Source organism: Thunnus thynnus, chromosome 5 (assembly GCF_963924715.1).
Source record: "Thunnus thynnus chromosome 5, fThuThy2.1, whole genome shotgun sequence".
NCBI classification, from domain to species: domain Eukaryota; kingdom Metazoa; phylum Chordata; class Actinopteri; order Scombriformes; family Scombridae; genus Thunnus; species Thunnus thynnus.
In genome coordinates this window covers 12,550,554-12,567,872 of record NC_089521.1, presented here as the reverse complement: position 1 = coordinate 12,567,872, position 17,319 = coordinate 12,550,554, and the positions used below count along the sequence as shown (strand labels likewise).

Below are 17,319 nucleotides of genomic sequence, written 5' to 3'. Positions count from 1 at the left end.
TAGCTGGAGGTCATTTGCTTTCGTAATGACAGACATGCACGCTCTCTCTCTCAGTTTGCTTATAGAAGTTAAAGAAATAAAGTTGTATTATTTAGCATATACACCCATTTCAGTCAGCATACAGCATTAAGTTGTGACTGTATTTACGGCTTAAAGGAGCTCAACACAGTTTTGACTCTATTGTAGTGAAATCACATGAGTTGGACTTATTTCACCTCAAAGAGTGACACAGTGATGGTGCAGCTTCACGGTGTGTTTGATGTCTTTGGTCTGGTTTGATACTCAGCTGAAGTGTAAAACTGAACTCAAGTGAAGAAACATCTTGATCAAAGGTTGTCTCTCTGCTCTAGGCAGACTTAAGTCCAAACATCACGGTGTTACATTCGTTTCACTTGGTGCAATAGCCACGGGATGGACAGCCTCCACCAGCAGAGCTTTTGCCGAGGTTCACGCTGCCTTTTAGTGCTTTTATAACGTCTGTGAAAAATCTCAAACAATTAGGTTTGGCAAATAGAGTGGAGACACTGATCCTTTATTATCCTCCAAGGGCAACCTTATTTTGGAACTCCAAGCTTTTCTCATTGTCTTCCTTCCTTCCCCATCATGTGCCCTGCTTCTGGCTGGCCAGACCTGCTTGGGCACAAACTCTCACAGATGACACATTATGTTTAGTCTTTCTGAAGCACACAGTTAATATGTTCAAGAAATTTACCGTATCACCTCATGACAGTGGTTCTTTTTATCGTCCGCTGCTATCACCTGCTACCAAGCCACTGATGATCCCAAATGAGTCTACACTAACACTATTTGCTGTCATTTCTAGTTTAAGATTGAATGGCTACTTGCACTCGTGTGTTTTCATTGGCTGTGCTGTGACATATGCATGGGTGCTCACACATGACGTAGTCCTGACATGGCTGCCCCAGCAGTTTTCATCCTGGCTGTGTCTGTCTTTCCTCCTCCTCCTCCTCCTCCTCCTCGCCTCCGCTTGCTCTGTCTTTACCTGTAGCTGCGTCTCTATCCTGTGAACCCCATTGTTCATTAGATTGTTTGTTCTCTTTCTTCTCTCTTTCCCCCTTTTTTTGTTCTCTTTTCTTCCCGTCTGTGTACCTAGGCAGCCCATTGAGTAACTTCTTTGACGTAATTAAACAACTTTTTTCAGACGAGAAGAACGGACAGGTGCCCTACCCCTCTGGCACGCCCTCCAAGCACTGCCCCTCGCCCATGCACGTCCGGAGGCACGAGCCAGAAAATAATGACACCAAATGCCCCACTGCGGGCCACGACAGAGCCAAGTTGTCGGTGGCATCTTTGGGGACACAAGAGGAGTCTTAGACTGAGACGCTCTGTAGTTGAGCCAGTGCTAAAACCCATCCCAGTATCACTATAAACCAGTGGCACAGAGAGAATACTCTATCTGTACATAGCTAGATGTACATATTCATTTATGAACATTTTTTGTATAAAATGACTTTATATAGATAGAAATATATTGAGAGAATCAATGTGATATTTTACAAACAGCATACTGCACCTACATGACAAACGCACACTCCTTCCCTTCCACTCCACTCCTTTTCATTACCCCTCAGTGTCCACCATCACCATCCACCCTTCTACCCCAACCATCTAATCGCCTGTGGCCCTTGCTCTGTTTTTTTGCTCCCTTGCTGCTAAACTGTGTGATGACCTGACTTGTTTCTGATACCAGGAATTATCCAGAAAACCTATTAAGTTCCTCCTCCTGCTCCCTGCTCCGTTCGCCCTCCCTCGAACCACCCCTCCACCCCCACCGCCCACCCCCCGAGCGCGCCGAGAGAGACGGACATTTGTTGACGGAGGACTGCTTTTAGAGGTGTGCTGAGGGGTGGGGGAGTTACCATGGAAACAGACCCTTCATGCAGACTTCTACCTTCATCTCCCTCTGCGCCCCTTCTCCACCTCTGGCAGCCATCAGTAGAAGTAGATGAAAATACCTTTAGTGTTCCCCATCTTAGACACACAAAAACACACACATGTGCACAACTCATCCACACACATACCAATGAAACAAGAACGCACACGCGCACAACCCCCCCCCTCCCCCCAGCCTCCCAACCTGCCCCCTTTTCCTCTCTTTGAGCTCAAGGAGCTTTCATGAATTGGAAAATAAGCATTTTTGCAAAAAGACACTACATTCACAAAACATATACATGCATACACGCACAGGTCCAGTATGCACAGAAAACTCTGGGATGTATTAACAAGAACATGAACAACAACAACAACAACAACAACAACAACAACAAAAAGAAGACATGCAGATACACTGACTGATTCAGAGGAGGAGAGAAGGGGGAGGAGTTTTGTGGAAAGCCCAAACAGCTGACGCGGATGCTTGCTGGATTGTATTGTTTGCTTTTTAATATACTTTCTTTGAGAAGAACTGGGTTTAAAATACTAACTGACTTTATTAGACTTAATACTATTGCTGCAAATGGACTGGAATTGTGATTTCAGAGAGGAGCGGGGTGTGAGCAGAACAGGGCAGGGGGGCAGTGAGGGAGATGATATGATAGTATCGGGTTGGGGGGAGGGACGCGGGTGGGTATGTGGGGATTTAAAATGAATGATCTATTCTGTTGTACAGACTGATATCATTTCTTATGTAAAAAAAAAAAGAAATGTCTAGTTGTGACACTATGTTTAGATACCATAGGGACAGGTTGGTAAACCTGCGCCTGCCACATAATGTTCTTTCAAATTCCTCTGTGTATTTTTGTTACATGATCATTTATGTCTTTGTTTGATTGACCTAATAATGATCCAAACATTCCTGTTTCCTGTTATCTGCAGCACTTTGTCTTTGGTTTTCCATCTATACCTCTCTCTTAGTCTCACTTACCAGCAGTAGGAGTAGAGGAACAAAAAAAAAAAAAATTATGACGTGATAAATGCAATTGTGGATATTTTTGTATTTTTGTCCTTATTTATTAATGTTTGTTCATCTCACTGTTTCATTTCCTAATTTATTATAACTTGGCTATTTATATGAACAAAGCTGTTAGGTCAGTTGAATGTTATTTATTACCCTCTTGTGTGTTTGTAAATGGGGCAACATTTGAAGAAAAAATGAACTTTTTTTCTCTTTTGTTTTGGTCTGACTTTAACAGAATTATGTGAACATTGACAAGTCACAAACTCTCTTTTCCCTGACCTCACTGATGAGGGAAAGAGAACTTGTGGGAACTCTTGAAAAAAATTATTTACCAGTCATTTAAGAATGTAGACTTAGCCTCTTTTTGGAGAGGGAATATGCTCTTCTATTGATATTTGTCAGTTTCATATTATTGTGCGTGTAGGCCAGGCCTGAGGAGAAGGACACCACAGATCCCAATCTACTTCTTCTCGTTGTAAATAGACAGACAAACCGTGGGGGTTGATTGTCTTCTCAACCATGCTGGGGATTCCTGCTCTATGCTTTTAGCTTGTATTGCTGTGTGCATGTCAAACATGAGCTTTTCTTTGCATGGCTTTAGTGTTAATGTTCCATGCCAAACTCACTCCTTCTCTCAGCCTTCATCGATTCTCTCTCTCTCCACAAAACTACCTTTTAACGTTTAAATTCCCCCTCTGTCCCTAACTTTTCGCCCTCTCTGCTTTTATTTCTGGCCTTCTTTTTTTTTTTTTTTTTTTTATTGTCCCCTTGCTCCCGCTGATCTTTCCCTTCCTCCTCCTCTTATCTTGTGCACAAAGTTTTTGAACAATGCTTCCTTTACTCTGTACCTCTCTGTGGAAGGCTCGGAGGTCTGGGCTGTCTCTACCTGTAGGTAGAAGAGGCACAGGGAGGCAGTACTACAAACACAAAGCAATACCCTATTGTTCACCCTCCTTTCTGTTTTCTACAATGGGAAGCTAGCAGCACTAAGGACATCTGATGATTCTGAGGCCCAGAGCGGTCTTTTTGACAGAGCAGGAACAAAACTGACTGATGTAATCCCCATATAACATAACTGTGAGCATCTTCAGTGCTGAAACAAATAAACTCATTCAGTTATGGTGTGTTTGTTTTTGTTCTCTGTGCTTGTACATGTAAGGGTAAGTGCAGACCCAAAGGAAATACTTGTGTTTTATCATGCATAACAGCCATATGGTAAGGGATTTGTAAATACTTAAAGAATAATAAGTGCAAATTTACTATTAATGTAGTGTAATTATAATCTTGCCTACCATTATTTTACTTTTCCTCATTTCAATTTTCTTCTTTATTACACGTGATGACTTTCATGTTTGTAGGTTTGTGCATTTGCAAGTCTGATTTGTCGTCCTGCATTTCAGGTAAGTCTATACCAACCCACACAAACAGATGGCAGTTAAATTGCTTGGGGTAGTTTGTGCTATTAAAAAAAAAAGAAAGGGCTTGTTTACCAGGTTTGTATATTTATTACAATATTCAGCAATAAAACAGACTTTTAGTCAGAATCCCATGTTGAATCCTGCTGTTGTACCTGTGTAGAAGCATTCAACCTCAGCATACATAAGCTTAATTAACTGTTAGGAGTGTACTTGTGTTGTAAAAACAACAGCTACCTGTACACAAAGCAAATTTGAAATAATAATATTAATAATTTGCTTGGATTAAAAACAAAATAAAAAGGGAACACCCTGTTAAATACTCTCACATCTTTTTCTTCTCATTAAATAGAAAATGTCCATCCCACTCTTCAGTAAGTGTTTTGTTTCTCTGGTCATACTTTTTAAAAAATAGAAAATAAAAACATACAGTTACATAGAAGGTACATTGGTTGGAGGCACCGAGTCTACCTCCTTCTTCCCACTCTGCATCATTAGTTGGAATGGAACAAAGCCAAAAGTCCAGCATGGCCGCCTCACGTGATTCTTGAATAGATGCTTCAGTCTATTGTCAGTTTGCATAATAGCTTCAGTCAGAACCAGGAGGGTGCCATTGATCCCAATCTTCCAAGACAATTATTTCTTTGCCAGTTTTGTCCATTAGAGGGCAGCAGTGTTTTACAATTCAGAGCTCCCACCTGTTGCATCCATCTGTTGCTTCTCCATTTAAGCTTCCTGAGCTTTGGAGAAGAAGCATCACATTGTCCAATTTTCTTCTTCATAAACATGCTGTACACTGCAGTAATGTCAAGACTGAGTGCTCGGCACAAAATATGGAGCACTGAATTGTTCACAGAGTAAAGTCTAACTGCTGCCAAATAACTCGCTGATCTGTGTCCCAGTGTCAAAGCACTGTGGAAGTTGCTAGTTATCAAAGATAGGATCAGATTTTACTAAGAAAACATCTGTTCCCCAACCATTTAGACAACTTCTAGATATCTGATCCTGTATCAATGATAACATGAAACTTCTGCTCAAACTGCCACATTCTTCCACTTATTTCTGTCCTCTCTCCTCAGCATCTGTCCTGTTGTCCTCAGACTCGGGAGGAGACGTAGTGAGAGCGTAGTCGTTGTGCTAGGGTGGCCTCTAGCTCCACCAGAGGTGAGTCTCCCCGGCTGTGGACCAGCGTAGAAGTGGAGTTGCTCCCTTGTCGGACCGCAGGGGGTCCCAACAGCAGGCTCCTGAAACCCTCTCTCTCCAGCAGAGCAGGCATCTGCTGCAAGAAGTAGCCTTCACAGAATGAGCTCAGCTCCACCGAACCATGGACCTGTGATAAGAGAAGACAATTTATGGTCATATGTTTTTGCCGTATTAAAAAAAAACTGCTATTAAGTGTAGAATGCAGGCCACCTCATCATGTAACATACTTTTGTGCATTCACCTCAGGTGAGTTACCTTAGTTACACTGGCTCTGCTATAGAATAAAGCCTACATAATTGTACCATTTGAACCAGGCTTCTCAATGTGTTACCTTAGCTGTCTTGTAGATGCTGACTGCATTATCCAGGTTGATGTGCTGAGAACAGATAAGTTCACAGTGTCTTTGTAACGCCCCCAGCTGGAACAGACTAGCAGCTGACAACAACTGCAGGAGAAAACAAATGTTAACACTGGAGAAACACTCTGGCTTATATTTCATAACATGAAGAAGGCCAAGACTCGAATACAGCAGTAAAGGAAAATTCTGTTTGTTTTGGCCATTATTTTTATTAGTGAGGATTATTTTTGCTGAAAGGGGACGCATTGACACTAATAGAGAAGTCCACAGTTTAGCCATGTAAACCACGAAGCTGGACGTGAAAATATAAACAATTCTTCACACATTAACTCAGTTTTATTTTTACTTATTTTATCAACTTTAACCTGCAAATAATACTGTTGCTGTGCATGCACAACAACACTATTGCTAGGCTAAAGGCTGGGCAGGAAGTTGCTGTCGTTTGTTGTGTGTACAGTGTACACACTTGTTACCCCCTGTGAGGCAGCTGGGTTCGCAAGATCATGGCATGCGACAACCCATCTTGTCAGGTTTCAAGTTATGCGCTTGTGTCCAAACCACCGGTGGTTTGGACCAATCAGTGTCCTATGAGGATTCTCGCATGATCTTGTGAATCCAGCTGCCTCGCAAGGTAAGACAGTGATGAATGGTGATAGACAGATGGTTCATCCAATCACCTGCCAAGTATTTTTTGAAAGTGCCCGCCCTTTTCCAAACAGTTTCCAAGGACGACTTCTCAGATGCGTGTGTGTAACAAACCATCAGGCGCATCAGGTTAACACACTTGTCCCACGCTCATTCACTTGATTCCAATTCAAAACATGCACTTTACTGTTCCAACAACATTATTTCCCCTGATAATGTTAATGGTGTTATAGTATTACTGAAGCATGTAAATTATACTGTCAACAGAGCTGAGATGTGATAATTCTATCATGAGAACGTGTATATATCATATCCCCTCATATCCCCTGGAAGGTGTAAAATGTTTCACACAACTACCTATTTAATGATTCTCACCTCCAACAGGTCAGACACATTAGTTTTCAGTGACTCCGTTCCTCCACAGTACAGGTATGACATCATCATCTGCAGAGAGGTCATACGGTCAGTACAGTAGTAGGTGAACACAATAGGTGTGTCTCCAGTTTTTTCTATTTAGGGAAGTATTTTTCAAAATCAAACAATTAATATATTTGTTACCTGAAAAATGTTGTACTTGACATCACTGATCTCAATCTCCTTGTTGGGGCTTCCATCTGATCCAGAATTTGCCAGTAAAGACTTGAATCTACAAGGAAAACAAATTTCTTTGTCAAAACCCTTTAAGAAAATATTTTTTAAATGACAACTGTATCTAAGTAGGTTAATGTACGGTATCATTATCTCTTCTGTCTAGTGGAACATATCTCACCTGTCAGAAGCTGTAATCAGCAGGACTCTGTGGCCGTAGAACGGTTTCCCTTCCACCACAAATGTCACATCTGACATCTCCTGGTTATTCAGAAAGTGAGGGTCTGTAGGAAAACACAACACATTCTTACAACTTTTGTTAAACAGATTCCTTGTAACAAGGAAGTCAGTCTGAACACCTGGCCACAATTAGATGATCAATTGATTAGTCAGAAAGACTAAAATTATACATCATTTAAGCCATTTTTCAAGCAAGAATGCAAAACATTCCAGTTCCAGTTTCTCAAGTGTGAGGGTTCATATTTGTCCTATGTGATTGTAAAGTGATCATGGTCAGTTGTCACACAATTTGATGACATCACTTTGGGTTTTCGGTAACTGTGATGGGCATTTTTCAGTAAGAATTAAGAAAATAATCAGCAGATATGTCAGTAGTGAAAATAAGTGTATATACACAGAAGAATAATTGAGTCCTCACCCAACTGTGCTGAGAGAGTTGCCCTCATCTCAGGGACAACTGGAAGGGGTGCTGGGCCAAAACAGTGACTAAAAATAGTCCCCAACTGCTGTACAATGGCATCATTCTGGGAGAAATGAAAGAACAGGGAGGAGGGCATTATATCACAACAAAACTACTTCCTTGCTTTCACATTTTATGCTGAAAATATGAAGAGGAAAATAGATTGAGTTAGATGTGTACCTTGGTGGTACGCAAGATACTGAACATAAGGGGCAGGCCTATGGTGACCAACTCCTCACAGTAGTCCTCTTCTCTGATGGTGGTGAACTCTCTGAGGAGGGAGAGAGTGACTCCTGCCCTGGACTGCTGCTGGGCACAACGCAGGGATTCAAGCCACACGTGCAGTTTCCATGGTACACCTGGTTAGAAAGAATGGATTTATGCTTTAGTTAGTACAATGAAGGTGGAAAAAGAAACATTATGTAGAAAAAAACGGTAAAAACTAAAAAAAAAAACCTATAGTAAAAAGTGTCTATAGTAAAAAAGTCTGATAGGTACCCATAGCTCGTAGCTCCATGGTGACGTCCAGGTAGCCATGTTCTGCGCTGTAGTAACTGGCCTCTTGCAGAGCCTTCATCCTGGCCTTGCAGAGCCTGGGTATGCCCCCCTCGGGCAGGGCCCCAGGGCCAGAGGAAGGGTTAGAGATGGGAGAGAGAGGGAGGAAAGGGCAGATCCCAGCCTCCTCACCCTCCACCCCCTCAGCTAAGATCTCCTCCAGAGACAGGACATCCTCTTTGACTTGCTGGGGCTGAGTCAGGAGCTTTCTCAGCACGTTCCTGACAAGATAAATGGGAGGAAGAGGACATGGAAGGAGGGAGAGAAAGACAGAAAGAAGGCATGAAAACATTTCTAGGAGCTCAAATTGCAACATATTCATCCATTTTTGCGACCCTGTATGCTCCTCTCTGTCACCCTCACTGTGGAATGTGAAGTGTTGAGTCTATATTGTGTTCACACATACACAGAGTGAACAGGTGGAGAGGTTTATGCTACAAGTTAGTGTTAAGAGATAGATGGACTCTATAATGGAAGGAAATCCTGACCAAGCTTTTCATACTCTGATACTTTCTAGGTCATTCAAAGGGAGGAATCTCCCCTCAAAGCTCAAATGTAGACTTTCTTCGCTTAGCAGGCAGTTTGTCAGAGTGCTCCAGCACCATCTGTTGTGCTGTTTTCAGTGCTTTTCAGGTCAGAGTGATTGACGCATACCTGTGTCCATGGGCTGCAGCATGACTGAAGCAGTTCATGTCTTCATATAGGGATGATGTGAGGGCATTTCCATCGTGGGTCTTTGATAAGGGATCAGCACCTCGTGCCAGGAGCAAACTCACCATCTCATAGTTGCCTGGGAGACACATAAACAGTCAATTACATACAGATACAGCTCTTAAACAGCCTTACATTTGATGTCATGGGACATTTTATATGTATTAATCATAAAATATCTTCATTGTATCCACAGCCATGCTTCTTAATGACCAATTCTCCTTGTGTATTTTTCCCACTGGACATCTTTTTGAATTCTCATTTGTTCTTTTATCACCCTACAACTATTAACATTTTATCACTTCATTTTCACTGCTTTTAGTGTTTTTATTGCTTATTTTGTAATACATTGCATTATACTCAGGATATCTTCTTTCTTGCTTTATTACACTTACTGCTGCAATGATGGAATTTGACCACAGGGACCAATGAAGTTTTATCATACTTTATTTTGCAGTTTCACACAAGCAAAGGCATTCATATTAGGCACTATTTACACACTGTCATTGCTGCTATGTAGAGCATGTGTCTCTTTCACTACAGCTATGTGTGGCTTTCAGATGATCCCGCAGAGGAATGCTGCCCAAGAGTTCTAAACAACCACAGACGGCACTCCTCTCCTCTCACCATGCCTTCATTCACCCTCTCATTTCCTCAGTCCTCCATCTAGTTTGCCATTTACAACCCAATCCTGTGCTGCTCTTGGTGCTCTTTTGGAAGAATAGCTCATGAATGCATTTGTGACTGATAATTGTGACAATTATGATTATTTTTACTCAAAGTTACTACAGCGGCTCTTGTTCATTCACCTCCTCTCTTGCTTGACCCTCCAACAACCTCTGCTTACATAATTTAAAAGTAGTAATTCAGCTACCATAAATCAAGTCAGAACATAGACCTACTGTAAGTCAGACAATTCTCTAACATTAGCTATGCCTTTTGTCGTGTGGGTTTTTTTTTTGTTGTGTGTGTGTGCGTGTGTGTTGGCCCACCTGCTGCTGAAGCCAGCTGCAATGGAGTGTCTGCCGTGCTTTCCTGCCCATTGCGGACTGCGGCCCCCTCCACATTGGCCCCTGCATCCAACAGGAGCTGGAGAGACACACCACATCTGTTATATTAAGCAATGTTTGACATCCTGTGACTCATTTATGGCCTGGCCTCTGACCTCACATTTGTCAATCCACTTTAGAAAGGTTTGCATCAGATCTACAGTTAACTTGGGACTATGTAGAACAACCAGCATTCATTGTGGATATACAGCAAGATATTTTGCCCTTGAGGAAAACTTAGAACAGGCATGCAGCATATCTATCGAGGGCTTTCTGTACTAGCTACATCTGGCGGCTACTACATATGTTTGTATGTGTTTCCAACCTGCACTACAGAGATGTGACCATGCAGCACAGCGAAGGTGAGGGCTGCCCAGTGTCGACTATCGGGATGCACAGAGGGGTGCTTTGGGGAGCATGGCGGAACCTGACAGCACAGAAGAAATCAGTGTCACACAACGAGATCGCACTCAAGAAAACATTAAAAAATATACTCATCCCAGCCTCTGTGAACTTAAATGGTTTAAAAGTGATGTACTGCATCCACTGTGGGTAGATGTAGGAGTATACTTTATGTGCAACGTTTAAACAAATCTGTTCATCAGCTGCAACTGTTGAAGCATATTTACCGCCACGTCAAGGTTTGCCCCGGCATCTATCAACATCTGGACGAGGGCCTCATCTCCAGCTGCGCAGGCATACATCAGAGGGGTCATCCCCTGAGAGATCAACAGAAAGGAGGGGCATTGACAGATGAAAGAAGGGAAACAAATACATGAAGTGGTGCTTTAATATGATTGATGGAAGTCTTTTCTTATGCAGATTGCTGTAATATTTCTCTAAAAACACAGGGCAGACATACACACATATACACAAACAGAACGATGTTCCATACCTGGTCATCCATGCTGTTGACCCCGTCTGGCCCCAGCAGATCGATGGCTTGACCAATGAGATCTGTGCGTCCACAGTTGAGCATCCGAAAACCCAAGTCGAGGTGGAACTTGTCTGTGGCAGCTTTGGAATCCAGGCGTTTGAAGGAACTAAAGCAACACTCGGGCCTGATGGAGACAGACAGACAGAGAAAGAGAGAGACTAAATAACCAGGTCACTATCAGTTTTTGAGAGCTCTCTCGCTGCTAGCTATTTATTTGGCCCAGTCTGTCAGTCTGAAGAAACACTTTTCTTCTCCACAAAGAAAAATAAAACATAAGACATGGAGAGATACAAGAGTTTGTTTCAAGCATGTTTTCACTCTTAAGAAATGAGTGTATACTTCATGAATAGGTTAATGAACCATATTATAGTCATTGAAGAGTCATTAATCTACTGTATGCAGGGTGTAATTGTTAGTGGAATATTATATTCCATTTCTGCCAAGTCCGTTCCACTAGATGCCACTAAATTCTACACACTGCAACTTTAAATTACAAGCATATATTTCGTGGATTAAAGGAAAAACACACTCAGCACTGTCTTCTTTTTTTTTCTTTTAAACTAATTAGAATGACCTCATGAACACAGGTTCTTTGTCATAGCTGATGAGAGGCAAGTGACCAGAGTCAAGAAAAGTAAAATTAAATCTGGTCTTCTCTGAAGACATTGTTGAGGTTCTTATTTTAAATTACCAGCAGTTACAGATGTTCAGATATAGCGCACCGTGTCCTGCCTTTTATAAGCACTCCTATCACTGTTTGTACTTTTAAGTGGCCAGGACAGTGTGTTCTCATTTACTTCAGCTGTCTTGGTTCACAGTCCAGTCCTGGAAGGAGAAGTCTGGCAGTCTGTCTGACATCATCACTGTCCACCAATAGGCTCTTGCGATGCTCAGCGTGAACTATGGCCACTCTCATCCACTCCATCAGAGGCGGCAGCAACAGGAATGGCCTGTGAAGAGAAAAGATAATTAATTCCACTTCAGTCTACTTATGTGCTTGGGACAATTTGCATCAATACTGAAAATCTGTAACATCTACGCTAGGTAACAGACATTTGTATCTAACTGTCATGTAAACAAATTTGAACCAGTGAGTTCACATAAGCTCTCTCCAATAAACTATCAGGCTGTGTGGGAGAGTGCTATCAGTGTGGAGTATAAGATTTGTTCAGCACTTATGATTCAGTGATGCTGAAAGAGACAACATAAACTATCTTCAACTAGATGACTTGTGTGTGTCTGGCAGTACTTCCCCTGACCCTGACTAGTGCACAGTGACTCATCTTTAAACAAACACCAACATGAACACTGCACAGAGCATCTCACCTCTACTGATTACATATACTTGCCAGTTTTTACACATCACATGCAGTCATAATTCTCCTTTTAAGTCATCATACATGAAAGCACACACTATTATTAACAAATGTATACCTTTATGACTCATAAGTGTTTGTTTATGGGTTACCAGGTTGTGAAGTGAAACTTTCTTTTCCAGTAAGATGTCATATGAGATGAGAACTGTGACTTCATTTGAGCTGTGGTTTGATAAACAAAACACCGAAGTGGCTTCTGAATAATCAACCTATTTTTAAACCAGCAGTGGCAGAATCAACTATCTACAGTAAGAGGGCTAAACAAAGGTGCAGCACACTGACATTGTTACTGCTGGTTTCTGAGATCTTAAACAAAAAACGAGACAAGGAAAAGCGAATCAACTGAAACTAAAAAGGGGATAAAAATAGGAGTGACAGACAAAATTGACCTGAAACCTGAGGGGACAAGAGAAAATGTCATTAATCGTGGTGAAGCATGAGAGTAAACATCAGTAGAGGAATAAAAGAGCAGAAAATGAGGTGTACTGTGGTATTTGTGAATGTGGCATTCTGAAAGTCATTTAAGATAATGTGATTGCTCTCTTTACGTCTCTCCTCTCTGTGTTTTTCTTTTGTTTTTTCATTGTCCTCCCCTCACACCTATTCTTCTAAATCCCTTTAGAAACCACTGGTGATATGGTTATCTATAACGCCACGTCTAGTCGGTTATCTAGTCTTAATCCCTTCTTGTCTATATGCTTTTCTCTCAACATATAGGCATAGAATGTGCCTGTGAACAATGACACATTATTGTGAATGGTATTGTTTGCTTTTGATCCTAACAAGCTTCAGTCGGAGCGTGTTAATGATTGTTTGAACACTGCTGCTGTGTTCTCATGAGTTACTAAACCGCCTTTCTCCTGCTGTGATGTTATTCTTAGCAGTGGCTTCACCTTTGTTCTGAGGAGCTGCAACCACTCCAGCGCATATCATGAATACAGATGGAGGTAAAAGCATGAGCGGTATACAGCATATATCACTGTAGTGCGCATGCTGTAAGGATCCAAGCTACTGTTAATGAGCACTGGGACCCCCGTAGTGCCATTTATTCTCCTCATTGTGTTTACTTTAAGCAGCGACCTATAGAACAGCTCCTTCTGTATGACAGCACTCTCATTTATTATCTCTTTGTTAATAATGTATAACGTTAAGTGTATATACTCCTTTTATTCGAAGGTTTCAGAAAATAAATGTCAAAAACTTTTTATAACTGGACAGTATAAAAAAGCAAATACCAGAAAGAAAGTTGCTGAATCACTGTTAGTAAAGCAGAGAATAAAACGTGTCTTTTTTAGACTATTCTGTATTAGTAGTTAATAACTGTATTGCAGACACTGTAGTGTATTTAAGCCCTTAAAATAGCTTCAAATAACTACGTCTCAAACTTTTTCCTCATAATTTAAAAATCAGCAGATACCCTGCTGTTCTCTGTTTCTGTCTATTTTATCTTCTAGCAATTCTCTCAGATGTTGTTTCAATACTTTATCAGTCAGTGATCAGTCAGGAGGAGGGACCCTGCTGTCACCCATGCGTGACAGTTAACAAGCAGACAAGGAGCTAATGGTCTAGAGGAGGAGTAAGAGGAGGGGGTTGTTAAATGGGGTTGATGGGTGCACATAAGGAGGGTTTGAGTGTTAGGGAAACGGCTGGGAGGCAGGTGTGGTATGTCAAAATGAAGAAGGGGGTTGGGTGGCAGTTTTTGGCAGTTTGGGGATAGTGCCAGGGGTGTAGAGTGATAAGAAAGCTGTGTTTCTGAGGAGAGGAGGAGCAGTGGGCTTGGGAATCAATGTTATGCCCCTCTTAATGAGCTCCACTCAACACAAATTGGGCTGTGTGTGTCTGTGCATTCGTGCATGTATATGTGTCTGTCTGCCTGAATGCCCCAAGGCATCCGCCCTGCTACTTTACTGCATGCTTGCTTCCAGGCATGCACGGTGCACTGGCACTAATCCAGAACTAACACAGCTCCAATCAACTGTATCCAGCTTTTAACACTTAATGCTCATTGATCCATCAGAGAAATTTCCTCTGTTGTCCGCTTTAACAATCAGCATTTCATCGCCTGTGTTTTAGTGTGTAAAAGAATAAAAATTCCAATCTCTGCATAATAACCGAGGTAATGTTTTTCCTTTCATGACCTGAAGTTGTGTTTCCCTACAAAATACTCTCAGCTGTGGTTTTATACCAGTTAACCTCTAATGTTGTTTTAAGTATATGCGTGTGCAAATGTACATCTTCGCAAATCAAGCGAGGCCACGTGTGTGTATACACCTTTGCCAGTGGCCCAGCACTACAGACAGATGGAGCATGTCTCTACCATCACTCACGCTGTTCTGGCCCCTATCCCACAATTCATTTTTCTCCTCTACCTCCTCGTTCTTCTATCTGGACTGCCTCCCCCATACATCTCCCATCTGACCCCTGTATCTGGGTTATGCCCCTCAGCCTGAAACACAAACTTCAGCTTCATCAGAGAGTCAGTGCAACATCAAAGCCGGGATGCCTGTTAACACTGAAACTAGATAGCACTTCTGGGTAGCCTACTGACCCGACATGTTAAGGCTACACACTGAGAACAGCGGGATGTAGACATACACAGACATACATAGACAAACTCTCCCACACATGTGCACACAAGCACATGAACATATAAATGATAGCTCTGATTCATGGCGTCTTTCTCAACACCACCTGGCTGGTCATAAAATGACAGTCCACTCAAATTGCGGTCAGGTGTGTTGGAACTCTTACTTGTCCAACATGAAAAGCACAGTGTTTTCTCCACAGGAGCCAATATTATACATTCTACACTGGCCCCATATGTTCTGTGTGTCCTTTATCCTGAAGCCAATGTTATTGACTTCACATGGAACAAACTTCAATCAGGTCTTAAAGCAGACCCCATCATGGGCTGAAAAGGGTCAAGGTTAACCACTGATCTAGAGTCAGATTACTCTCATAAAGGCTCCATAAGGGTGGGGGTAACCATATCTGATGTATCTGGGGTTAGAAATAACCTCCATCAGCTACTTCTTATCACTATAACACATCTATCCATTAGTGCTCCCTTCCATCTCCTGGAGGAAACAGGGACTGGTGTGGTCTGTTCAGAGCAATGCTTCTTTTTGATTGAAAGTGATTTTCACTATTTAAATTATTGGTTAATAACTTTCATTACTGATAAAAGTTGTATTTCCTGTAAAATCTAGAATAGAATTTAAAATCCTTCTCCTAACTTACAAAGCCCTTAATGGTCAGGCACCATCATATCTTGAAGAGCTCATAATACCGTATTATCCCACTAGAACACTGCGCTCCCAGTATGCAGGCTTACTGGTGGTCCCTACAGTCTTTAAAAGTAGAATGGGAGGCAGAGCCTTCAGCTATCAGGCTCCTCTTCTATGGAACCATCTACCGGATTCAGTCCGGGGTGCAGACACCCTCTCTATGTTTAAGAGTAGGCTTAAAACTTTCCTTTTTGATAAAGCTTATAGTTAGGGCTGACCAGGCTCGCCTTGGATCAGCCCTTAGTTATGCTGCTATAGGCCTAGACTACTGGGGGACTTCCCATGATGCACTGAGCTCCTCTCTCCTCCTCCTCCTCTCCATCTGTATGCATTCATGTAACATCAATGCATGTCACTAACTTTGCTTCTTCCCCGGAGTTTTTTGTGCTTTCTCATCTCACAGAAAAACCTGACTCCCGGGCCGAACCTTCGCGGTCCTTCACAGTCCTGATGGCATCCTTCCCTGGCTGTTGCTGCTTGTGCTTGTTATTGTTTGTTGTTGTCATTGTTTTTCTTCTGTCCCCCCTCCCCCTTTCCCTCTCTCTTTCTCTCTCTCAACCCAACCGGTCAAAGCAGATGGCCGCCCACCAAGAGCCGGGGTCTGCTTGAGGTTTCTACCCGTTAAAGGGGAGTTTTTCCTTACCGCTGTCGCCAAGTGCTTGCTCATGGGGGAACTGTTGGGTCTCTGTAAATTAAAGAGTATGGTCTGACCTGCTCTATGTGAAAAGTGCCTTGAGATGACTTCTGTTGTGATATGGCGCTATATAAATAAAGATTGATTGATTGATTGATTGATATTTTTCTACACTGAGGTATTTAGCCACACATAAATTGGTGTTTGTACTCCCAAACTGACAGCAGTCCAACACTCCAATACAACATCATTACTCACAACTACAGCTAAGCACTGGGTTTAAAGGATCATAACAAAAAGGGCGTCTCTCTTATTTTTGAGGATTCTGCAATAAGGCTTTCACCAGGCTCCATATAATGTTTGATGATGTGGCCCACACAGATTTGGTGGTTTTGGGTTTCCACCAAAAAGATTTTATAAAGGTTTCAATACAGGGTGAGCCAGAGAGATGGAGAGGCCCATTGAGGGAGAGAAGTCTGTATCATTACCAGGTGCTAACATTGTAATCAAAACCAGGTTTACACTGTTCTACTCTACCACCTGAGTCTGCCCTGTATACCAACATTCAGACACTGCACATAGTCACACACACAAAAACATGTATTAAAATAAACAGACAGAAAGGTAAACCAATACATTTCTAGTAAGAACATAAAATGTTGCAGATGTTACAAAATATACAGTATAACAGGATGCTAAATCATTTCATCCTGCACACATAAAGCAGGCTGATATACACCCAACATTAAAAACATCTGAAGACTTGGAAGAAAGGCCAAGATGATGAAAAAGAGGGGTGTATTTTTGCTGTTCTATTCTCTTTGATGCTAATGAGGAGCCCACCTTTGCTCACTCACACTGTGTCTGTTCATTATTACATGAATGGGAGCCAGCTGGCTCTGCACGCATTAGTACGTGTGTGTGCGCACATGTACAATGTGTCT

General features: G+C 42.0%; 2 protein-coding genes across 4 annotated transcripts in view; one reads left to right on the top strand and one right to left on the bottom strand.

Annotated features, from left to right (window-relative positions):
• LOC137182808 (serine/threonine-protein kinase BRSK2) overlaps nt 1-4,544 on the top strand; it is a 175,242-nt gene extending 170,698 nt beyond the window's left edge. The window contains exon 21 of one of the 3 annotated variants that reach the window (XM_067589313.1): nt 1,115-4,544. In XM_067589313.1, the coding sequence (XP_067445414.1) occupies nt 1,115-1,335 (221 nt within the window). In that variant the 3' untranslated portion in view covers nt 1,336-4,544. The remainder of the gene's footprint in view (nt 1-1,114) is intronic. The other 2 variants (XM_067589311.1, XM_067589312.1) reach the window with 2 other exon arrangements.
• Nucleotides 4,545-5,411: 867 nt separating this feature from the next.
• Nucleotides 5,412-17,319, bottom strand: part of LOC137182807 (ankyrin repeat and BTB/POZ domain-containing protein 2-like) — a 46,001-nt gene continuing 34,093 nt past the window's right edge. The window contains exons 4-17 of the mRNA XM_067589309.1: nt 11,876-12,028; nt 11,037-11,202; nt 10,771-10,860; nt 10,467-10,568; nt 10,085-10,181; nt 9,036-9,171; nt 8,325-8,602; nt 8,007-8,185; nt 7,785-7,890; nt 7,308-7,410; nt 7,097-7,184; nt 6,914-6,982; nt 5,867-5,980; nt 5,412-5,662 (exon numbers count right to left, since the gene is read on the bottom strand). Of these exons, the coding sequence (XP_067445410.1) occupies nt 5,429-5,662; nt 5,867-5,980; nt 6,914-6,982; nt 7,097-7,184; nt 7,308-7,410; nt 7,785-7,890; nt 8,007-8,185; nt 8,325-8,602; nt 9,036-9,171; nt 10,085-10,181; nt 10,467-10,568; nt 10,771-10,860; nt 11,037-11,202; nt 11,876-12,028 (1,915 nt within the window). The 3' untranslated portion in view covers nt 5,412-5,428. The remainder of the gene's footprint in view (nt 5,663-5,866; nt 5,981-6,913; nt 6,983-7,096; nt 7,185-7,307; nt 7,411-7,784; nt 7,891-8,006; nt 8,186-8,324; nt 8,603-9,035; nt 9,172-10,084; nt 10,182-10,466; nt 10,569-10,770; nt 10,861-11,036; nt 11,203-11,875; nt 12,029-17,319) is intronic.